The sequence below is a fragment of the Garra rufa genome, chromosome 2 (assembly GCF_049309525.1).
Source record: "Garra rufa chromosome 2, GarRuf1.0, whole genome shotgun sequence".
Lineage (NCBI taxonomy): Eukaryota > Metazoa > Chordata > Actinopteri > Cypriniformes > Cyprinidae > Garra > Garra rufa.
The window spans coordinates 22,982,406-23,004,962 of NC_133362.1; the positions used below are offsets into that span (position 1 = coordinate 22,982,406).

The window sequence follows — 22,557 nt, forward strand, 5'->3', positions numbered from 1 at the left end:
GAAGATCATTCCACCAGGCAGGAACGGTGAACGAAAATGTTCTGGAAAGTGATTTCATACCTCTCTGTGGTGGTACAATGAGGCGTCTTTCACTAGAGGATCTCAGACTTCTGGAGGGAGTGTAGATCTGTAGTAGTGAATGGAGGTAGGCAGGTGATGAGCCGGTGGCTGTCCTATATGCCAGCATCAGTGTCTTGAATTTGATGCGAGCCGCAACTGGTAGCCAGTGCAGGGATATAAAGAGAGGTGTGACATGGGCCTTCTTGGGCTCATTGAAGACCAGTCATGCTGCTGCGTTCTGAATCATTTGTAGAGGTCTGATTGTACATGCTGGAAGACCGGCCAAAAGAGCATTGCAGTAGTCCAGCCTAGAAATGACCAGGGCCTGGACGAGGAGTTATGCAGCATGCTCTGTTAGAAAGGACCTGATCTTTCTGATGTTGTGCAATGCAAACCTGCAAGATCGAGCAGTTTTAGCTATGTGGTCTTTGAAAGTCAATTGGTCATCAAAGATTACACCAAGATTTCTGGCTGAAGTCGATGGGGTAATTGTTGATGAACCTAACTGGATGGTGAAGTCATGTTGTAGAGTTGGAGTGGCAGGAAAGACAAGGAGCTCAGTCTTTGCCAGATTGAGCTGTAGGTGGTGTTCCTTCATCCATGCAGAGATATCCGCCAGGCAGCCTGAGATCTGTGCAGCTACTGATGGATCATCTGGTTTGAATGAGAGATAGAGTGTGTCATCAGCATAGCAATGGTAGGAGAAGCCATGTGTCTGTATGATGGGACCCAGAGATGTAGTGTATATGGAGAAGAGGAGAGGTCCAAGAACTGATCCCTGAAGAACCCCAGTGACCAGTTGATGAGTTTTAGATACCTCCTCTCCCCCACCCTGAAAGACCTACCAGTGAGGTAGGATTTAAACCAGCGAAGTGGTGTCCCTGTGATGCCCAGCGATGAGAGGGTGGACAGGAGGATCTGGTGATTCACTGTGTCAAAAGCTGCAGATAGGTCCAGCAAAATAGGACTGATGATTTGGAATCAGCTTTTGCAGTCCGCAAGGCTTTGTATGGGTCAAAATTATATATATTTTTTTATACCAAAATTCAATATGATATTAAGTAAAGATCATGTTCCATGAAGATATTTTATTAATGTCCTACTGTAAATATATAAAAATTGAATTTTTGATTAGTAATGCGCATTGCTAAGAACTTTAAAGGTGATTTTCTTAGTATAAGTTTTTTTGCACCCTCAGATTCCAGATTTTCAAATAGTTGTATCCAAATATTGTCCTATCCGAACAAACCATGCATCAATGAAAAGCTTTTTTTATGTTATTATTTAGAAGAATTGATGACTGGTTTTGTGGTCAAGGGTCACATACACTGCCTGGCCAAAAAAAAAGTCACCACCAAAAAAAAGGTCATACACTCTAATATTTTGTTGGACCACCTTTAGCTTTGATTACGGCACGCATTCGCCGTGGCATTGTTTCGATAAGCTTCTGCAATGTCACAAGATTTATTTCCATCCAGTGTTGCATTAAGTTTTCACCAAGGTCTTGCATTGATGATGATGCGCAAAGCCTTCTCCAGCACATCCCAAAGATTCTCAATGGGGTTAAGGTCTGGACTCTGTGGTGGCCAATCCATGTGTGAAAATTATGTCTCATGCTCCCTGAACCACTGTTTCACTATTTAAGCCCGATGAAACCTGGCATTGTCATCTTGGAATATGCCCGTGCCATCAGGGAAGAAAAAATCCATTGATGGAATAACCTGGTCATTCAGTATATTCAGGTAGTCAGCTGACCTTATTCTTTGAGCACGTACTGTTGCTGAACCTAGACTTGACCAACTGCAGCAGCCCCAGATCATAGCACTTAGTTAAATCCAGGTGGCGACTTTTTTTTTGGCCAGGCAGTGTATAATGGACTTCAATGGGAATCATGGCTTAAAGCAGAGGTTCTCAACTCTTTCCTGCAGAGTTTACCTCCAACCTTGATCAAACTCACCTGCCTGTAACTTTCTAGTAATGATGAAGAGCTTGATTGGCTTGTTCAGGTGTGTTTGATTAGGGTTGGAGCTAAACTCTGCAGGAAAATGGACCTCGAGGGCCAGAGTTGAGAACTACTGGGTTAAAGGATAACTCAGCCTAAAGCCGGTTTGTCACACACGGGCCACATCTGGCCCACAAACAACAAGCCATAACTCAACCTAAAGCCGGTTTGTCACACACGGGCCACATCTGGCCCACACACAACAAGCCAGAACTCAACCTAAAGCCGGTTTGTCACACGGCCCATATTTGGCCCACACACAACAAGCCAGAACTCAACCTAAAGCCGGTTTGTCACACGGCCCATATTTGGCCCACACACAACAAGCCAGAACTCAACCTAAAGCCGGTTTGTCACACGGCCCATATTTGGCCCACACACAACAAGCCAGAACTCAACCTAAAGCCGGTTTGTCACACACGGGCCACATCTGGCCCACACACAACAAGCCAGAACTCAACCTAAAGCCAGTTTGTCACACACGGGCCACATCTGGCCCACACACAACAAGCCAGAACTCAACCTAAAGCCAGTTTGTCACACACGGGCCACATCTGGCCCACACACAACAAGCCAGAACTCAACCTAAAGCCGGTTTGTCACACGGCCCATATTTGGCCCACACACAACAAGCCAGAACTCAACCTAAAGCCGGTTTGTCACACACGGGCCACATCTGGCCCACACACAACAAGCCAGAACTCAACCTAAAGCCAGTTTGTCACACACGGGCCACATCTGGCCCACACACAACAAGCCAGAACTCAACCTAAAGCCAGTTTGTCACACACGGGCCACATCTGGCCCACACACAACAAGCCAGAACTCAACCTAAAGCCGGTTTGTCACACGGCCCATATTTGGCCCACACACAACAAGCCAGAACTCAACCTAAAGCCGGTTTGTCACACGGCCCATATTTGGACCACACACAACAAGCCAGAACTCAACCTAAAGCCGGTTTGTCACACGGCCCATATTTGGCCCACACACAACAAGCCAGAACTCAACCTAAAGCCGGTTTGTCACACACGGGCCACATCTGGCCCACACACAACAAGCCAGAACTCAACCTAAAGCCAGTTTGTCACACACGGGCCACATCTGGCCCACACACAACAAGCCAGAACTCAACCTAAAGCCAGTTTGTCACACACGGGCCACATCTGGCCCACACACAACAAGCCAGAACTCAACCTAAAGCCGGTTTGTCACACGGCCCATATTTGGCCCACACACAACAAGCCAGAACTCAACCTAAAGCCGGTTTGTCACACACGGGCCACATCTGGCCCACACACAACAAGCCAGAACTCAACCTAAAGCCAGTTTGTCACACACGGGCCACATCTGGCCCACACACAACAAGCCAGAACTCAACCTAAAGCCGGTTTGTCACACGGCCCATATTTGGCCCACACACAACAAGCCAGAACTCAACCTAAAGCCGGTTTGTCACACGGTCCATATTTGGCCCACACACAACAAGCCAGAACTCAACCTAAAGCCGGTTTGTCACACACGGGCCACATCTGGCCCACACACAACAAGCCAGAACTCAACCTAAAGCCAGTTTGTCACACACGGGCCACATCTGGCCCACACACAACAAGCCAGAACTCAACCTAAAGCCAGTTTGTCACACACGGGCCACATCTGGCCCACACACAACAAGCCAGAACTCAACCTAAAGCCGGTTTGTCACACGGCCCATATTTGGCCCACACACAACAAGCCAGAACTCAACCTAAAGCCGGTTTGTCACACACGGGCCACATCTGGCCCACACACAACAAGCCAGAACTCAACCTAAAGCCAGTTTGTCACACACGGGCCACATCTGGCCCACACACAACAAGCCAGAACTCAACCTAAAGCCAGTTTGTCACACACGGGCCACATCTGGCCCACACACAACAAGCCAGAACTCAACCTAAAGCCAGTTTGTCACACACGGGCCACATCTGGCCCACACACAACAAGCCAGAACTCAACCTAAAGCCAGTTTGTCACACACGGGCCACATCTGGCCCACACACAACAAGCCAGAACTCAACCTAAAGCCGGTTTGTCACACGGCCCATATTTGGCCCACACACAACAAGCCAGAACTCAACCTAAAGCCGGTTTGTCACACGGCCCATATTTGGCCCACACACAACAAGCCAGAACTCAACCTAAAGCCGGTTTGTCACACGGCCCATATTTGGCCCACACACAACAAGCCAGAACTCAACCTAAAGCCAGTATGTCACACACTGGCCAGATCTGGCCGACAAACAACAAGCATAACTCAACCTAAAGCCGGTTTGTCACACACGGGCCACATCTGGCCCACAAACAACAAGCATAACTCAACCTAAAGCCGGTTTGTCACACACGGGCCACATCTGGCCCACAAACAACAAGCTAGAACTCAACCTAACTCTGGCTTAATGCGTGTGGGCCAGATCTGGCCCATATGACCTCTGCCATTGCCAGAACTGAGCCGTAGTTGGCCCAGCTGAGGGCCAGAAGTGTCTGCTATCTGGGTATTTATTCAGCTTTCATTTGATTTATAAATCTAAAATTCAAAAAATTGACCCTTATGACGTTTTTATCTGTTAACCAGTACTAGATAATACGTGTCACGTCATGAAATGTTATTACGACCGAAACTGTCTAACGTGATCCCATTTTTAATAAAAAAAAAATTAAGTTAGGCCTATTAATTGTAATCATTTCATTTCAAACAGCGAATAAATTATATAGAGAAAGTGAACAAAGTATCAACGGAGCCTTTTGAATCAGTAACGTTAAACCACTGCGTCGCAAATGATTCACTGTTTAGAAGCGCTCCAATCGGATCGCGAATCATTTGATTCAGAAGGAGACTTTTTATCCTCCACCGGGGATAAAAAATAATTCAGCAAAAGGCAGGGATGCATAGACCAGAGCGGGGCAAATCGCACCCTGTGTATTATCTATATATAAAAAGAAACCGGCTCCTGTTGAACTTGAAATAAAGAGAGAACGGCTTTCTTTCAATCACGTGACAAGAATCCACCCAATCAGCAACGAACTTTACGACCCGGAACTGATGCTTCTTAGTTATCCTTTCTGTTGTGTTTAATTCTATTCCACTGTGTTCTTTCTGTCTTTGATAGTGTGGTAAAAGCAGCAAACCTTTGCAGAAATAGGTGTAGTTTTCCCGTCTGCTGGAAAAGAGCTCGAATATGTGTGTAAGCTTCACAGCGATACGAAGACAAAGCAGAAAAAGAGAGCAAGTATGATTATTTGATCCGTGATAAAAGCGAACAGACTGACAGTAAAGCAGCCTGTCTAATATACAAATATTGGCGTGAAGTAACGTTACTGAACGAGTATTGTTGTTTTTCTGACAGTAATATGGAGGAAACCTAGTGTGTATTAAAAAATGTATGCGGTTGATTTTATTGAGATTTGAAAGCTTCAGCTAAATGATATAGAGATGTTTTTATTCGCTTTTATTGGAGTTATTCTAATAACGTTACATATTCTAGATCTGATAATGAATATATAGATTTGAAAGATTCACACATGAAGTTTACTTTCCAGGATGATTATTAGCCTATTAGCCTAAAACTCCATGCAAATTCTGACCTGCCTTTTGTTATCACTCAGCTAGCTTAGCCTTTCATTACAACAACATAAATCTGCTGATTAGGAACAAATCTATCCACATTTCAAGTTTGAACCGATCCCGTTTTATCTGTACTGATCTAGCAGTTAATAGTATATAATATTATAAGTAATAACAATATGATCAGTCGTTTTCAACAGGACCCCCACCCAGATTATCACCCAAGCAGTAGAGAAAAGTGTGTGTGTGTGTGTGTGTGAGAGAGAGAGAGAGAGAGAGAGAGCGAAAGCAATAATAATTTATTACTAGAAGAAACTAAAAGCAGACTGTGATTTAACCTGCTTCACCTTTTACAGCAAACTGTCACTTGATCTTTGCTTTCTCATATTCTGCAATCCTTTCATTGCTCTGGCTTATCATATGTAGATATGACTGTAACTGTAACTTTTATTTTCAGTTCTAAGTTTCGTTTTTCCCTTTACAGCAACTAGTGTGGCAGCAAGTGTGCTTACGGTGAACATGGACACTTGTAATACTGATATCAATAGGTAAGTTTAGTTTTTTTTTCTTCATGGGTTAAAAAAAGCCTGAAAACTGAAACACTGTTTTATCTTTGACAGCCATGGGGATGAGGATAACATGTCTGAGGATGCGGGATGTGATCTTCACGAGACCTTTGAAACTGAGAACACCAGTCAGGCACTCATAAATGATAATGAAAAGCTTTGTGAATCAACAAGAAAACGCAAGGAGCAGAATGATGATCCTGTGGACCAGACGCTGCCCTCATTGCCAATCTGTGACAAGGACACGAAAGGCATCACTTATAGAGAAACTTCTGATAATGATGCAAGTGTTAAAACGGAGCCAAGCAATGGAGAAAAGGCACTGGAATCAAATTCACCAGATGCCAAGCTGAGCAAGATGTCTTGCGAGTCTACAGAGATGTCAGGGACAAACCTCAATGTTTCCGGAAATACAAGTGACCCAACTAGCACAGATGTGGAGATGAAATCAGACAGTCCAGCATCCAAAGAGTCTCAGTCCAATAACTCTTCTGCCTGCCCCGACTTGCAAGAGCATGGTTTAAGTGTAGGCCCACAAGTGGAGCCTGAACCCCCAATTTCCAGTCCAGAAGCTATCAGAAATGAATCTGAAGAGACACCCATGGAAACAGATGACACAGAAGGGCAAAACTCTGGTGCTAATGCTGAAAATGTTGTTCAGGATGAACCTGAAAGTAAACAAACACAGGCATCTTCTTCAGAAAGGTATTGTTGCTTTTGAAAATATAGCTGTAGAAAATGGTTTTACCACACTCAGGGCTCTATGCTTACTTTTCTTTTTAAGAGCACTTGTGCTCCTAACTTAAAAAATGTAGTAGCACAGACAAAATTTTTAGGAGCACCTTCTAAACAATAATCAAAAAATCTGATTAAAAATTAGCCTTCTCATTATGAGGTGATATTTGACTCCTTAAAGTGATTTACAGAGGAATTTTGTTTTTACCTTTGTAATGGCATTTTGCTAACTTTATTAAAAGTTTGTCATCTTGTATGTCACATTTTTAAAAAATATAAATTTTTAAGCTTTTTAAAATTTCTAATTAAAACAACAGAATAAGAACAAGTAGAATAAGAATAAGTTACCAATCAAATTAAATAAGTATTAACAAAATTAATTTGTACTAGGTGGCACAGAAGAACACAAAAGTAGCTTGGAGGTGTGTTTTCTTGTTTAACAAGGCTCAGAAGAAGCATGAGTGCAATCAAATTCATAAACTCATGTTGAGATTAATGTTTTAAACATATTTTAAATACAGAAATATTAAATGATTTAAATATCTGAAAAGATACTTTAAAAATAAAACTATATTTGCCAGCAGGTGGCGGCAAGACACTGATTTAATTGCTGAAACATATCATTCATTTGTTTCGTTTGAATGGCTGATTCGTTCAGGAATAAAGCAAGTGACTATGAATGGGGAAACTAAATAATTGACTAACTAGATTCGTTTAAAAACACATGTTCTTTCATAAACGAAACAGCTGTTTGAATGGAGATGCGCCTAAATAGAGCAAAATCAGCCAATTATTGTTATAGTCAGACAATGTAAGTCACCTAATATTAACTTCTTGTTTATTGAACTGTTATTATCAAACACTAAAAAATCCAGACCCCAAACTTTAGGTTAGTGTACATTTTTAGTAAATATTAAAACAGTAAAATAGTGTTTTTAAAATGAGCGTAGATGACAAGACGTAATCTAAATGTAAAAGTGGGTCAATTGAGCTTTTAACTAATATAGTAACAATATCACTGAAATCATATGAAAATATGAAATAAGCATGCGATGATATTATATAGTTATTATTTTGCAAGAAATTATAATAATGCAAATAACATCATTCTGTCTCTCCAGTGAGCAAGTGTCAGCAGAGCAGAAAGAACAGGAATGGCGCGGAACCCCGATAGAAGAGCTTAGAAGAATGCCTCAGTGTGGACAGTCCCTGCCACACCTCAGGGCAACAGACAATCACAAAGTACTCATCAGGGTAAGCCACGCTCTCCGCAGCACTCCGCAGCGACACTGTGATGTTCTCGGTCAGCGCCTAAGGGCTTCCTGTCAGTTTGAGTCTAATGCTGCTGTGGATGTCCAAGCAGCTCTACATTTGCCTGCACAACATAGAACTGTGTTTTGATATTTCATTGAAAGGATTTCAAAGGATTTGGACTGAAGTGGATGGGTAGTACTTAAATTGTCCCTGCAGAAAATAGTTTTTACTTCAAATTTGACATCACAAGTGTTTGAGTCTGTAGCAGGCTTTATTTTTAAAACCATTAGTTATTTTCAGGCAACCAAAAGGAAAAAAAGACATTATCTTTTAAAATATCAGAATGACATACTGACCTCCAAAGTATTTGCATAATGTTCATATTGATTCAAATGTGAAATGAATTGCTCTGCTCTGGTTTATAGACAGACCTGCTCAAAGAAGGTCAAGTCCCTGTTCCATATCCGAGCAAGTTTAGAGATTCCTGGGATGATATGACCGTAAAGATGCCTTGTTCAGATAAGAACCTGTTTCCTGTGGAGCACGAGGTAATGCCTTCTTTTAGGTTAACTGGTGCAATGTCTCACTAAATATTCATTGTAGTTTAAATTATATAGACTTATGATACAGTGCCCTCCACTAATATTGACACCCTTGGTAAATATGAGCAAAGGTGGATGTGAAAATAATTTTGCATAATTTATCCTTTTGATCTTTCATTCAAAAAAAAAAATCTAAATTCTAACCTGTCATTGAAGTAAATCAGTAGAACCTAGGGGTGAAATCTCATTATAAAAAAAAAATGTTTTTCTCTAGTTCACGTTGGTCGCTATTGTTGGCACCCAATTATTGCAACGTCATTTTCCCAAGATAACATTTCTGAGTTTTCTCCAACACTGTCTAGTTTGGAGAACACCTTACAAGAGATCAGAGGCCATTCCTTCAAACAGAATCTCTCTAAATTCTCCAGAATGTTGCTGCTTCTTCTCTTCAGTTTCTTTACAGGGTTCAGGTCAGGGAACTGGGATGGCCATGGTAGAAGCTTCGTTCTGTACTCAGCACAATTTTGTGTTAATTTTGATGTTTGTTTTGGATCATCGTCCTGCTGGAAGATGTAACCAAGGCCCATTATAAGATTTCTAACAGAGGCAGTCAGGTTTTGATATTTTATCGGCTGGTATTTGACAGAATCCATGAAGCCATGTATCTAAACAAGATGTCCAGGACCTCCGGCAGAAAAATAGGTCCACAACATTAAAGACCCAGTGGTATTTTTAACCATGGGCATGGGGTACGTTTTTTTTATCCCTGTCTGCACCAAAACCATCTGGAGGGTTAGCTGCCAAAAAGCTATTTTTTTAGTTTTATCTGACCATAGAAGCCAGTCCTGTTTGAAGTTCCAATCATTTCTGACAATTGAATATGCTGGAGTTTGTTTTTTGGTGAGCCGGGAGGATTTTTTCTTGAAACCCTCTGGAACAGCATGTGGTGATGTAGGGGCTGTTTGATCATTTTATTTTAGGCTTTCTGACCCCAAGACTCAATAATTCTCTGTAATTCTCCAACTGTGATCCTTGAAGAGTCTTTGGCCACTCAAACTCTCCTCCTTATTGTGCATTAGGATGATATAGACACACGTCCTCTTCTAGGCAGATTTGTAACTTCTTTAGTTGATTGGAACTTCTTAATTATTGCCCTGATGGTGGGAATGGGGATTTTCAATGCTTTAGCTCTTTTCTTACAGCCACTTTCTGTTTTGTGAAGCTCAACAAACTTGTTCTGCACATCAGAACTACATTCTTTGGTGTTACTTCTTGTGATGGATGATTAAGGGAATTTGTGTTCCTCATATTTATAATCCTGTGGAACAGAAAGTCATGACTGGACAACTTTATACTCCTAGCCACCCTGGTGTACTAAAAAAAAAATAATATTAATGGGAATATAATTTAGAGATATTTTACTTAGACAAATTTTTAGGGGTGCCAATAATTGTGGCCAACGTGAACTAGAGAAAAACTTTTATTTCATAATGAGATATCTCCCCCATTTTCCATCGTTTTACTTCAATGAAAGGTTAGAATTTTGTGAATTTTTTGAATGAAAGATCTTAAGGATAAACAATGCAGATTTATTTTCACAGTCACGTTTGCTCATATTTACTAAGGGTGCCAATATTAGTGGAGGGCACTGTATATAGCTGATACTGTTTATTAGGCTTAATATGAAGTTTGACATAATTACACTACCAGTCAAAAGTTTTTCCATGTTTTTTTTTTATTAAGAATTATCTTCTGCTCACCAAGCCTGCATTTATTTGATTCAAAGTACAGCACAAACAGTACAATTTGAAGTATTTGTAATATTTAAAATAACTGATTTCTATTTTATTATATTTTAAAATGTAATTTATTCATCTGTATTCAAAGCTGAATTTTTAGCATCATTACTCCAGCCACATGATCCTTCAGAAATCATTCTAATATTCTGATTTGCTGCTAAAAAAACATTTATTATTATTATTATTATTATTATTATTATTATGTTGAAAACAGCTGAGTAGATTTTTCAGGTTTCTTTGATCAACAGAAAGTTCAGAAGAACAGCATTTATCTGAAATAGAACTCTTTTGTAACATTATGAATGTATTTATCATTAAATGAATACATTTATTTTTGATCAATTTAAAGCATCCTTGCTAAGTGACTCCAAGCTTTTGAATGGTATTGTGTATAATGTTACAAAAGCTTTTTATTTCAGATAAATGATGATCTTTGGATCTTTCTAAGATGAGAAAATGTGCTCAACTGTTTCAAATATTGCTTTTATTAATAATAATAATATTATTATAAGTGTTTCTTGATCATCAAAGCAGCATATTAGAATCATTATGAAGGATCATGTGACACTGAAGACCGAGGCAAAAAAATTTGCTTTAATCACAGCAATAAATTACATTTTAAAATATATTCAAATAGAAACCAGTCATTTTAAATAGTAAAAATATTTCAAAATTGTACTGTTTTTTTTTTTTTTTTTTTTTTTTTTTTTTTGCTGTACTTTGGATCAAACTAATGCAGGCTTGGTGAGCAGAAGAGACTTCTTTAAAAAAACATAAAAAATCATACTGTTACTGGTAATGCACATCACAGAGCACCATTCAAAAGCTTTGTAAAATATTGTTATAATTGAAAATAATTGTTTTAAAATATAATTTATTCCTGTAATGCAAAGCTGAATTTCCACAGCTGTTAATCCAATGTAATATGTTGACTTTTTAGGATTAGAATTAATGAGAACAGTTGTACTGCTTAATATTTTTGTGGAAGCCATGATATATTTTTCAGTATGCTCTGCTTGTATATAAAATTCAAAACAACATTTATTTATATAGTATCTGTCACTGTCACTTGTTCCATTTAATATGTCTTTGCTCAATAAAAGTGTTAAATCCTCAAAAAAAAAAAAAAATCTTACTGACCCCAAATTTGGAATAATACAGTGTGTATGGTGTTTGATGTGTATGATGTGTCTTTTTTTTTAGGATGGAAGTATGGTGCAAAGTCGGTGGGAGTTAATTTGTTCAGCTTTGGAAGGAGAATGCAAAAGTTCACTTGATATTAAAGTAAGTTTTGGTTTTGAGAACTTGGAATGTGAACGTGTAGGTAGGTATAATGTCTAAACATAAGAGTTGTGCTAAATGAAAAAAGTGAGGAGTCCCACCAGAGGGTGGCAGAATTGCTCCAAGAAGTGAGGCATCCTTTTTTTTTCTTGGTTTAAGTTGTCATAAATGTTATAGTTTTACCCAATGGTTGGTTTACCTTCTCTTAGATATGTAAGGCATCTAAAAATTTAACTGTTAATATTTTAAAAAGAAAATAATGTTTTTAACCTTTATAATCTTACAGGATGCAATATTGAGTTACAACATAGTACATGCAAAAAGATGGGACTTCACAGCTCTAAACTATCTCTGCACTGAGGTAAGTTTTTGTATTTTATTAAAAATAACAGATTGCATGGTTTCTTTTAAGGAAAATAGAGATAAGCGAAAAAAGCTTGATGTCCAATTGTCCATTGGATTTGTCAGTGTCATTTGTTAATATACAAAGCATTTGAATTACCCCATCTGGATGTAGTTCAAAGCACCCCAAATAATGTGCATGCAGATGGTTGATTTGCATTTGATAGTGTCATTAGTGAAAATGAAATCAGAAAGTAATAAATTAAGTCTACAACTTCCTGAAAGCACTAATGAGTTTAAACAAAGTGTACATGCACAAATAATGAGTAATTCAACATTCCATTATGCTTGCACAGTAAACTGGTTAGGAAACCAGTTTAATGCTAGAATAAACCACTTTACTTAAAGAGTATGTCAAGTGGCCCTATCTATATCATAGCCGCAGCTGCCGTAAAACGAAAGCTCTAATGTTGTAGCGTTAATGAAGTGAGCATCCTGAAGTCTGATTTTTTTGTGGTGTGTCACAGTTGGGACCAGAAGGGTCCCATGATACTAAAAATGTTCCATCATTGTTTAGTCTGACTGGTTTGAATTTACTGGCACACTAAAGGCATTACGCTCTTCAGTCAGAGAGAAGAAGCAGGTTAGCCTCCAAGTGGATACGCACCAAGCAGTCCGCGTCTGCCCCTTCTGCTACCTCGTCCCCGGAGATCTCTTTGCATCCAGCAGTAGTCAATTAAGACAGAGGTGGGCACTCAGCATAACGAGCAGCAGCTGGCAGAGGAAGGCCAGGGAGATGAGGGTCCTGTTTACTGCAAATAAACACACTCAACAGATGGGCCATGGTCTTCCGCATAGCCAGAAGCTGTTCTTGATGGTGGCTCTGATAGGGAGATGACTTAAGAACGCTTGAGGTTGAGTGCTCCTATTCCACCAAGAGCTTGACGTAAATGAGGGCCCTTTGGCTGTTTTGAGCCACAGTACTTGTTCTTTGCGATCTTAACTAAGGTAAATTTTGACTTTTGGTGAGCTCTATGAGTACAGAAGATTCTACGGTACATTTTGCAGTCTTACAGCTTGTGCTCAGTTTTTGTTTTGAGGCAGTCTAGTTGCCCATAGGTTCACCCAAAAATAAAAATTCTGTCACATGGACTATTTTAACAATGTTCTTACTACCTTTCTGGGCCTTAAGCGTTTCAGTTGTGTTGCTGTCTATAGAGGGTCAGAAAGCTCTTGGATTTCATCAAAAATATCTTAATTTGTGTTCCAAAGATGAACAAAGGCCTTACAGGTTTGGAACTACACTGTAAAAAAACAATTTGTTCAGTCAACTTAAAATAATTTGTAGTTTAGTCAACTTGAAATGTTAAGTTGTACTAAGTGACAACTTAGATAATTGAGTTGATTCAACTTAAAATTTTAAGGCAGCAGAGTAACAAATTATTTTAAGTTGACTCAACACATTGTGTTTTTTTTTGTTTTGTTTTTTTTACAGTGTACATCAGAGTGACTAATTAATGACAGAATTTTCATTTTTGGGTGAACAATCTCTATGTAAGTAAGTATATTCAGAATTATTTTTTATACAATTTTAATGCAATTTTGTCATTATTTCATACTTTCATACAAAATCAGGCCAAAATAGTAAATATAATGTGATTAAAATATAATTATATAATGAATATAATCAAATTCTGTGTTCTATGAAAAATCATTATAAATATAAATAAAAAGGGTCACTAACTTCTTTCATAGTCAATCCTTTCATAGTTTTTAATTTTTTTTTTTACTAAACTGTACCATAAATCACATAAAAAAGCAATAAATAAGAAAATAAACCTCTTATTAATATACAGTATATATAGCAGGAGAGAGATTTATCTTCATTGTTAGACACTTTTCATACTGTGTTATTTATTTATTTTTTATTAACTTCCCGTGATTATGTAGTTTAACATACAGTTTTTCCCATGTCACGTCAACCCAAATACCTGTTACCCATCAATCATTGGTTTCGTTATGCTATATCATTGACTCATAAGTGGGGATGTTTTAGAAGAATAGAATTATATTTACCTTTGTCATTTAGCAAACACTTTCTTATCGAAAGTGACCATACATTTCATACTTGTGCAGTCACTGGTACTGGCAATGGTACTAATTCTCCCTTTCCAAAGAACACAGTGTTTCTCCAGGGTGCAATAAATGGCAGACTTTGAATGCCGCTGTATCTTAGATTAATAGTCAAAAGCCATTTCTGTATTACAGTGCTATTCTTATAGTTATGGCTTCAGCCAAGACGTCAAAGCGTCCCCTCCCTGCTTAAGATGATTTGATAGAATAATCTCAGACCTGTGTAAATCAATAGCTGTCTGTGACTTTTTATGGCTGTATCAAATTTAATTAACCACAGCCATTAAATCTATAAGGGAGCCAATCAAAGCCATTAGCAAAGTGCACCATGTTCTAATGAAGCATGCTTGAGTGGACCAGCTTCTTAAACTGTCCACTTAAGAGCTTGAGCTGTGCCTTTGCTCTTTGGCTCAGGCACGATGCATCTTCACGTTCCCTAGTGTTTTTCCATCTATCTGTTTGTGTCGTAATCATTTTATTACTGTACACCTTTGGTGAGCATTCATCACCCCTAAGGCCCGTCGACACTGATGAGATGCAGAGTTTGAGGACACAATTTTCTTCTCTGTGTGTTTTTATGTAGATATTAAATAATGTAGTGTTGTTCTCACTTTTTTAGATGTAGTTAAGTATCCCAGTGCCTACAAATGCTTACTTTCTCTTGTGTAATTGTTTTTATGAATCCGTACCAATGCCTTTTTTCTAAATTGACTGTAGACTATGTATAGACTTTTGTGGTGTAATATCCTAATGTGCATAAATAAATATTTAAATGCTTATTTATAGTTCTGCACAAGCCAGCTGTTTATTTCCCAGTATCATCAACAGAGGGCACTGGTATGTCAGCCTGGAGAGTTGGCAATTGATTTTCAATTTAAGAGATTAAATGAAACATCACTGAACAGCGGTCAGTTAATAACTGTAAGAGAGTTCTGAATCGTGCATGTCAAATGTGTGCCTGCACATTGACTGTCAATCAAAACATTTTTAAAGCAGAACACAGAGCAGCAGGACCACATCAAAAAGTAAAACCGTATTTACAGTGTTGCATACAGGCCATAGTGAAAATATGGCAGCTTTCACTCTCTGTTTTGGTTCTTTGTGAATGAAGTCAGTGCATGCTCATTCATACCAAGTACAGCATTTTAAAGATAATGATAGATGATAGACAGTAATGATAGATATATATTAGTGTCCACACTAACACATGATAATGTTCTGTTTATTATAAGCACATGTTACAGTTTTGTCATCTGCGGATTTAAATGCTTGAACTTCTAAAACAGGATGGATTGGCTGTGAATGTTTTTATCATTCATCAGCTGAAAAAAAAAGTTGTTCTAAAGTGATTCTAATGATATCGTTCCTTGTCTGTTGTGCTGTCCACACGCTGATAACGTAATAGTTGTCATCCTTGGTGTAAATAGGCCTATAGCCTTTGTCATTGTGTTTTAAGTTTACCATTTCAAATGTTTATGATAGAAAATTATTAATATAGAAACATTACATATACAATGATTTAAATGCATCTTTTAAATGCATGGTTGTGGAAATCTTGGAAGATCTGAGGAAGTCATTGAAATTAATTTAAATTAAAGCAAGCTATGGATGGTTCTATAGTGAATTTACACATTTCCAGAAGTTATGGATACAGTATTTACTCCTTGTGAGTGTTAGACTTAAAACCTGTTTATACTTCTGACAAGCATGTTGTCAGTGTCTAACCATTTTAGTATATCTTCTCAAGGGACAATGCTATAGAAATTAAACTTGGATATATTTTAGAGTAGTCAATGTGCAGCTTGTATAGCAGTATAGATTTATGGTCCTTTGAAAATTGCTCAACATGAAAATAGCTGGCAACAAAAGTGAGTACTCCCTTAGTGAACTTGTCCAAAGTGTCAATATATTGTGTTAGCATTAGCACCATTGTTATCTGCCACTGCCTTAATCATCCTGGACATGGAATTGACCAGAGCTGCCAGGTTGTTGCTGGGATCCTCTTATACACTCCTCTATAATGACATCACGGATCTGCTGGATGTTAGACACGTGGTGCTTCTCCACCTAACGCTTGAGGATGCCCCACAGATGCTTAACAGGATTCAGGTCTGGAGAGATTCTTGGCCACCCCATCACCTTCATCTTCAGCTTCCTTAGCAAGGCAGTTGTCATCTTGGTGGTGTGTTTGGGGTCGTTATCATGTTGGAAAACTGCCGTTCTGCCGGGAAGGCATCATGTTCTGCTTCAGAATGTACAGTACATAATGGAATCCATGTTTCCCTCAATGAGCTGCAGCTCCCCAGTATCAACAGCACTCATGGAGCCCCAGACCATGATGCTACAACCACCATGCTTGACTTTAGGCAAGACACTATTTTCTTGGTACTCCTCACCAGGGCATCACCACACATGCTGGACACCATCTGAGCCAAAAAAGTTTATCGTATAGTCTCATCAGACCACAGGGCATGGTTCCGGTAATTCATGCTCTTGGACAGGTTGTCTTCAGCAAACTGTTTGCGTTCGTTTTTGTGAGCCAGCTTCAGATGAGGCTTTCTTCTGGGACAACGCCTATGCAAACCGACTTGTTGCAGTGTGCTGCGTATGGTCTGAGCACTGACAAGCTGACCTTTTACTTCTGCAACCTTTAAAGCAATGCTGGCAGCACTCATGCATCTGTTTTTTGATGCCAGGTTCTGCACCTGACGCACAGAACGAGTGCTCAACTTCGTTGATCGACCCTTGCAAGGCCTGTTCCGAATGGAACCCATCTTGGAAAACCTCTGTATGACCCTGACCACTGGAGTGTAACTCTGTTTCAGGGTATTACTGAACCTTTAATAGCCTATGCCATCTTTGTGGAGAGTTCATTGCCATGGGATGCCATGTTGAACATCCAGTTTTCAGTATGAGAGAATTGTAATTAAAGCACCCAACCCCACTGCTCTAATAAAAGATACACAACTATGTATGGTCCTGTCAAGCAGACAAAAACATAAACATGATGAATAGGACATGTGGCTTTGCATGGTTAAACAACATACTGCTGTTATGTAAGGGTGTACTTACTTTTGTTGCCAGCTATTTGTCAGTAATGGCTGTGTTGAGTTATTTTCAGAGAACAGTAAATCTATACTGTAATACAAGCAGCACACTGACTACTCTAAAATATATCAAAGTTTCATTTCCAAAGTATTGTTCCTTAAGAAGATATGCTAAAATTGTTGCTGAAATGTGAGGGGTGTACTCACTTTTGTGAGATACTGTATATGTCCATCTAGGCAAATTTAAATTTCAGGAAGGATGTTTGTGTATTATTGGAACCATTTAAATCTATTGACTTGAATTTTTAATTATGAAACCGCAACAAAAAGAGCATTACAACAGTTTGCGGTGCCTTGCAAAATATTGCGAAAGTATTTACTTTACCTTTTGTTATGTTGCAGCCTTATGTTAAACTGGTTTAAATTACTTTTCCCCACATCAATCTACACTTCATACACCACAATGACAAATCAAAAACAGAACTGTTTTTTTTTAATCTCAGGGCATTTTAGCTGTTAGACCTTTTATTAAGATGTGTACCTTTCCAAATTATACCCATACAGTTGAATTTGCCACAGGCTAACTTCACTCGAAGTGTAGTAACATCTACAAGTGATTTGAAAGCTCCTGAACTCCTTAACTATCCTAGATAAGGGCATGAATACTTATGCAATAAAATCATTTAAGTTTTTTATTTGTAATAAATTTGCAAAGATGTTTTTGCTTTGCCATTGTGGTGTATGAAGTGTATATTGATGTGGAGAAAAAATTAAAGCAGTTTAACATAAGGCAGTAACATAACAAAACATGAAAAAATGAAGGGGTATGAATATTTTCACGAGGCACATGTCGGCTTTTAAATCACTTTTAAAGATAAGAATAGACGTAGTCTACCGATTTGTTGTGAAACAAAGATGTTATAAGAATATTCTGCAGATGAGTACTATTACTCATTATTTCTAAGTTTGATTAAAGCTCAAGAATAACAGAATGACTTGCAATATACTTGTCATCAGAAGAGATTGCATGCTTTCTGTAGTTCACTTATACCCAGTGTTATTCTGTGTTTACCTGTACTGTAACGCCATATCTTCCATATAAGGTGTGCAAATAGAATGGCTCTCTGGTGTCTTAAAATTGTGTCTGTTACCGCAGGACTACCATAATTGTCACAAAGCTGAGTGACCGCTGGGATTTTGATTGACAACAGAGGTGTAATGGCTATGGAAAGAAGCAAAATACAAATTAGGGCCTGTCTTGTCATAAATTGTAGTTGAGCCTCAGCCCTACCCTGAAATGAAAGTGTCAGAGCAGTGGGCTCTGATAAATTCACACTGCTGGCTCAGTGCACAGAACTTCACTTCAAGCCTCTAGCCTTTCACAAACGCCTTCGCCTACACAACCATCTTATTTCAGTGTTTCGGAATAGCGGGATTCCCTGAAGCCAATGTACAGTGTTTGTCTAACCATACTGACCCGCAGAAAAATGCTAATTATATTTGTAAATCGTGATATGAATGAAAGTGGTTGGTTTTGCGAGTGAGAAATAGTAGTTGTTTTTGGACAATGACAGGCAGTTTTATTTTATTTTATTTCATTTTTGGACAAAAGGATTACACTTGGATTGTAATACAGTTTCATTTTTTAAGTCTTTTTTTTTTAAAGGGATGGTTCACCTCAAAACGTGTTCTCCTCTCCGAACACAATGAAATTCAAAGAGGTCCTGTGTTGTTTGAACCTCTCAGACCTTCATTGAAAAGTGAAAATGGTTGAAATATTCTTGGCAATGTATTGTAGTGTTCTGCAGGAAAGAAAAGTCATACTGTTTGTGACCCTGGACCACAAAACTAGTGATAAGGGTAAATTTTTTTGAAATTGAGATTTAGACATCATCTGAAAGCTGATTACATAATTTTTCCATTGAATTGAATTGAATATTTGATTGAGATACAATTATTTAAATATCTGGAATCTGAGGATACAAAAAAGATGAAATGGTAACACTTTACAATAAGGTTCATTAGTTAACATTAGTTAACCACATTAGTTAACATGAACTAATAATGAACTGCACTTATACAGCATTTATTAATCTTTGTTAATGTTAATTTCAACATTTACTAATACATTATTAAAATCTTGTTAACATTAGTTAATGCAGTGTGAACTAACATGAACAAACACTGAACAACTGTATTTCCGTTAACTAACGTTAATGAAGATTAGTAAAAACAGTAAATAATGTAATGCTCATGGTTAGTTCATGTTAGTTAGTACGTTAACTAATGTTTAACTAATGAACCTTATTGTAAAGTGTTACCGATGAAATATTGAGAAAATCGCCTATAACGTTGTCCAAATGAAGTTCTTAGCAATGCATATTACTTATCAAAAATTACGTTTTCATATATTTATGGTAGGAAATTTGCCAAATATCTTCATGAAACATGATTTTTACTTAATATCCTAATGATTTTTGGCATAAAAGAAAAATCAATGATATGCTACAAATATACCTATTCGTCTTAAGACATGAGTTTGGAGCAACATGAGGTTTTGTAAAGGATGACTAAATTTTCATGTTTGGCGTGAACTACCCCTTTAAAGCTCAAAAATGCAGTGTAAAATACCCATGCATGATATGTCATGTAGACATAATGAGGCGTCACCAAGAAAAATGGCTATTTTTTTTCCTTTTATATAGTCGCAAATCAAAAAATAAGAAAAAAATGACCTCTTCCACCCTTTGAATTTTTATTGGTTGGATTGGATGGAGATTGTAGTATGTTATCTAACAGGTTCTGGTTGGGCAGGATAAGGAGGAATGAAGAAGGCCGTTTGATTTAGTGAGGTCTAACTCCTGCAACCTCAGCTCAGGCCCATCCGGCCTGTCAGCTCTCCTCACTCATTAGACCCAGAGGAGCACTTTACGATGTCAAGCAGGTCATTACTTATGACAGCATTTAGTCAGGCCTCCTTTGCGGGTGTATAAATGCTCCTTGGTTAAATTGTCAGGCCAGAAGAGCCCCACACCGCCTCTCCTTCCTCAACCCATTTGCATCTGTTCCAGGAATCCCATTTAATCAGCTGAGCACGCCTAGTAACCTTGATGAAATGGGCCCATGACTGAGCGTGCTGCCAATCGCAGCCAATATATTTGTAAATAAGTGTGTTGTAAATCTGTGTGATGATAAAACAGTAGCGTATTTATTTTTCCTGAAATCATACAAGGTTGCTGAGCCAGCGTGCGCTGTTTTGACAGCCTCAGCTTCAGATTGAATATCACGAAGCGGTGCTGTTTGCCTGATCAGAGATCTACGGTGACGTTGCTCAGCCGTATTTTAACCGAGATGAAAAGTGCGCCGAGGGCTTTGTCTTTATTTCCACCTCAGTGATGTCATTCACCAGTGGGAGCTCTGCTAATATCACAAAATTACGTTTTTGTAACCTCTGTGCGGTAGATCAAGTTTTGTTACTGCCTTTTCAGATATGAGTGAGTTTTTTTTTCTTGCTACACTGACAAAGGGTTTTATAGATTAACTCCTAGAACTAAGCTGTTTGGATGCTCGAGGCAATAGAGAAATAAAATAATTTCTGGGATTGCCCATAGGAACTCCGCTAATATCGGTTTCGTGTGTTTATACCAGGGCTGTCCAACCCTGTTCCTGGAGATCTACCTTCCTGCAGAGTTCAGCTCCAACCCTGATCAAACACAGCTGAACTAAATAAAAAAAAGCTGAAGGAGCACTTGCTAATTACAGACAGGTGTGTTTGATCAGGGTTGGAACTGAACTCTTCAGGAAGGTAGATCTCCAGGAACAGGGTTGGGCAGTGCTCTCTGAGCTTCTATGCGTTTTATTTGCGAACGTTGAAAGCAACCTGTTTTTGTTGTTGAAAGCCAGCAACCCAGGATGCAAATGATTTTTGTTCACCTATTGATGTCACCCTGACAGCATGATGAGACGTCCTATCGTCTTTTTTTTTTTCTTTCTCTCTGACACGTGAATAATAGTCTCTATGACAAGTCGACAGCTGGGTTCAAGTGTCTTATTCAACAATATGGGTCCTTTTTCTGACAGTTGTTTTCCATTAAATGGTGTTTTAGGAAAAAAAGCCTCAGGAGCAGAGAAACCCATGCTGAAAAGGCTTCATTATTTATTCTGTTTTGTACCAGACAGTTGACATTTGTTTTTTGTTTTGTTTTTTTCTTATTAGATTAAGCACATAACATGGTAATGTTGTCAATGTTTAATTTGTAATAGTCAACAGTATGATTCATTCTCTAAGCAGAGATGTCACTTTACTGAAGGCATTCATAAGATTTTTTTAGTCACAACAATTTAACAGGCAAATATACACTACTGTTTAAAAGTTTGGGCTCAGTAAGATGCAATTTTTTTTTTACTAATGCTTTTGTTTAGGAAGAATCTATCATGGTTTCAACAGTTTTTAACATTGACAGTGCTAAGAAACGTTTCTTGAGCAAATCAGCATATTAGAACGATCTCTGAAGGATCGTGTGACACTGAAGACTGCTGAAGAGTAATGACTGCTGAAAATTCAGCTTTGCCATCACAGGAATAAATGACTTCTTAATCTTAAAATATATTAAAATTCAAAACAGTTATTTTAAATTTTAATGTTTAATATTATTGAGCATTTTTTTTTTAAACATTAAACAGTCTTACATACTCAAACTAGTTTAAATGGTTGTGTACATTTAAAGTGGAAACAGGCCTGTTTTTTTTTTATTTGTTTGTTAATTTTAATCAGCTGTAGCTATCAAACACATTTATTCTCTTTTTCTTGCAGGGTATGGAAAATGAAGAAGTACAGCATCTCTTTAACGTCACATTGCCAAAGATGATGAAACTGGTTTTGAATACGCCCAAGATTTGCACCCACGTAAGACTACACAAAATCATACGCAGTCCTTCACATTGGCTGGGACAGACGTTTAGGTTTTTGGGGCTGAAATAGATCAGTAGTGATAATCATGTCTGGCTGGTAAAGGTCAATGGGCCCAGCGTGCTGCGGTGTAAAACCAGTGGCTAGTGAAGGACACTTCCACATGAGCACAACGGCACTAATAGATCATTAGCACCTGAACTAATAGAAGCCAATGGTAGATGTCCATCAGCCTAATTTCTGATGTCAGAACAACACTGTTGACTGTGGAAGCCTGTTTCTGCCA

General features: G+C 38.4%; 1 protein-coding gene across 1 annotated transcript in view; it reads left to right on the plus strand.

Annotated features, from left to right (window-relative positions):
- Positions 1 to 5,153: 5,153 nt before the first annotated feature.
- The window catches only part of parga (poly (ADP-ribose) glycohydrolase a), a 47,877-nt gene continuing 30,473 nt past the window's right edge, over positions 5,154 to 22,557 (plus strand). Inside the window, 8 exon segments of the mRNA XM_073835000.1 lie at positions 5,154 to 5,328; positions 6,148 to 6,211; positions 6,284 to 6,934; positions 8,086 to 8,218; positions 8,644 to 8,766; positions 11,763 to 11,843; positions 12,127 to 12,201; positions 22,176 to 22,268. Coding sequence (XP_073691101.1) covers positions 6,183 to 6,211; positions 6,284 to 6,934; positions 8,086 to 8,218; positions 8,644 to 8,766; positions 11,763 to 11,843; positions 12,127 to 12,201; positions 22,176 to 22,268 — 1,185 coding nt within the window. The 5' untranslated portion in view covers positions 5,154 to 5,328; positions 6,148 to 6,182.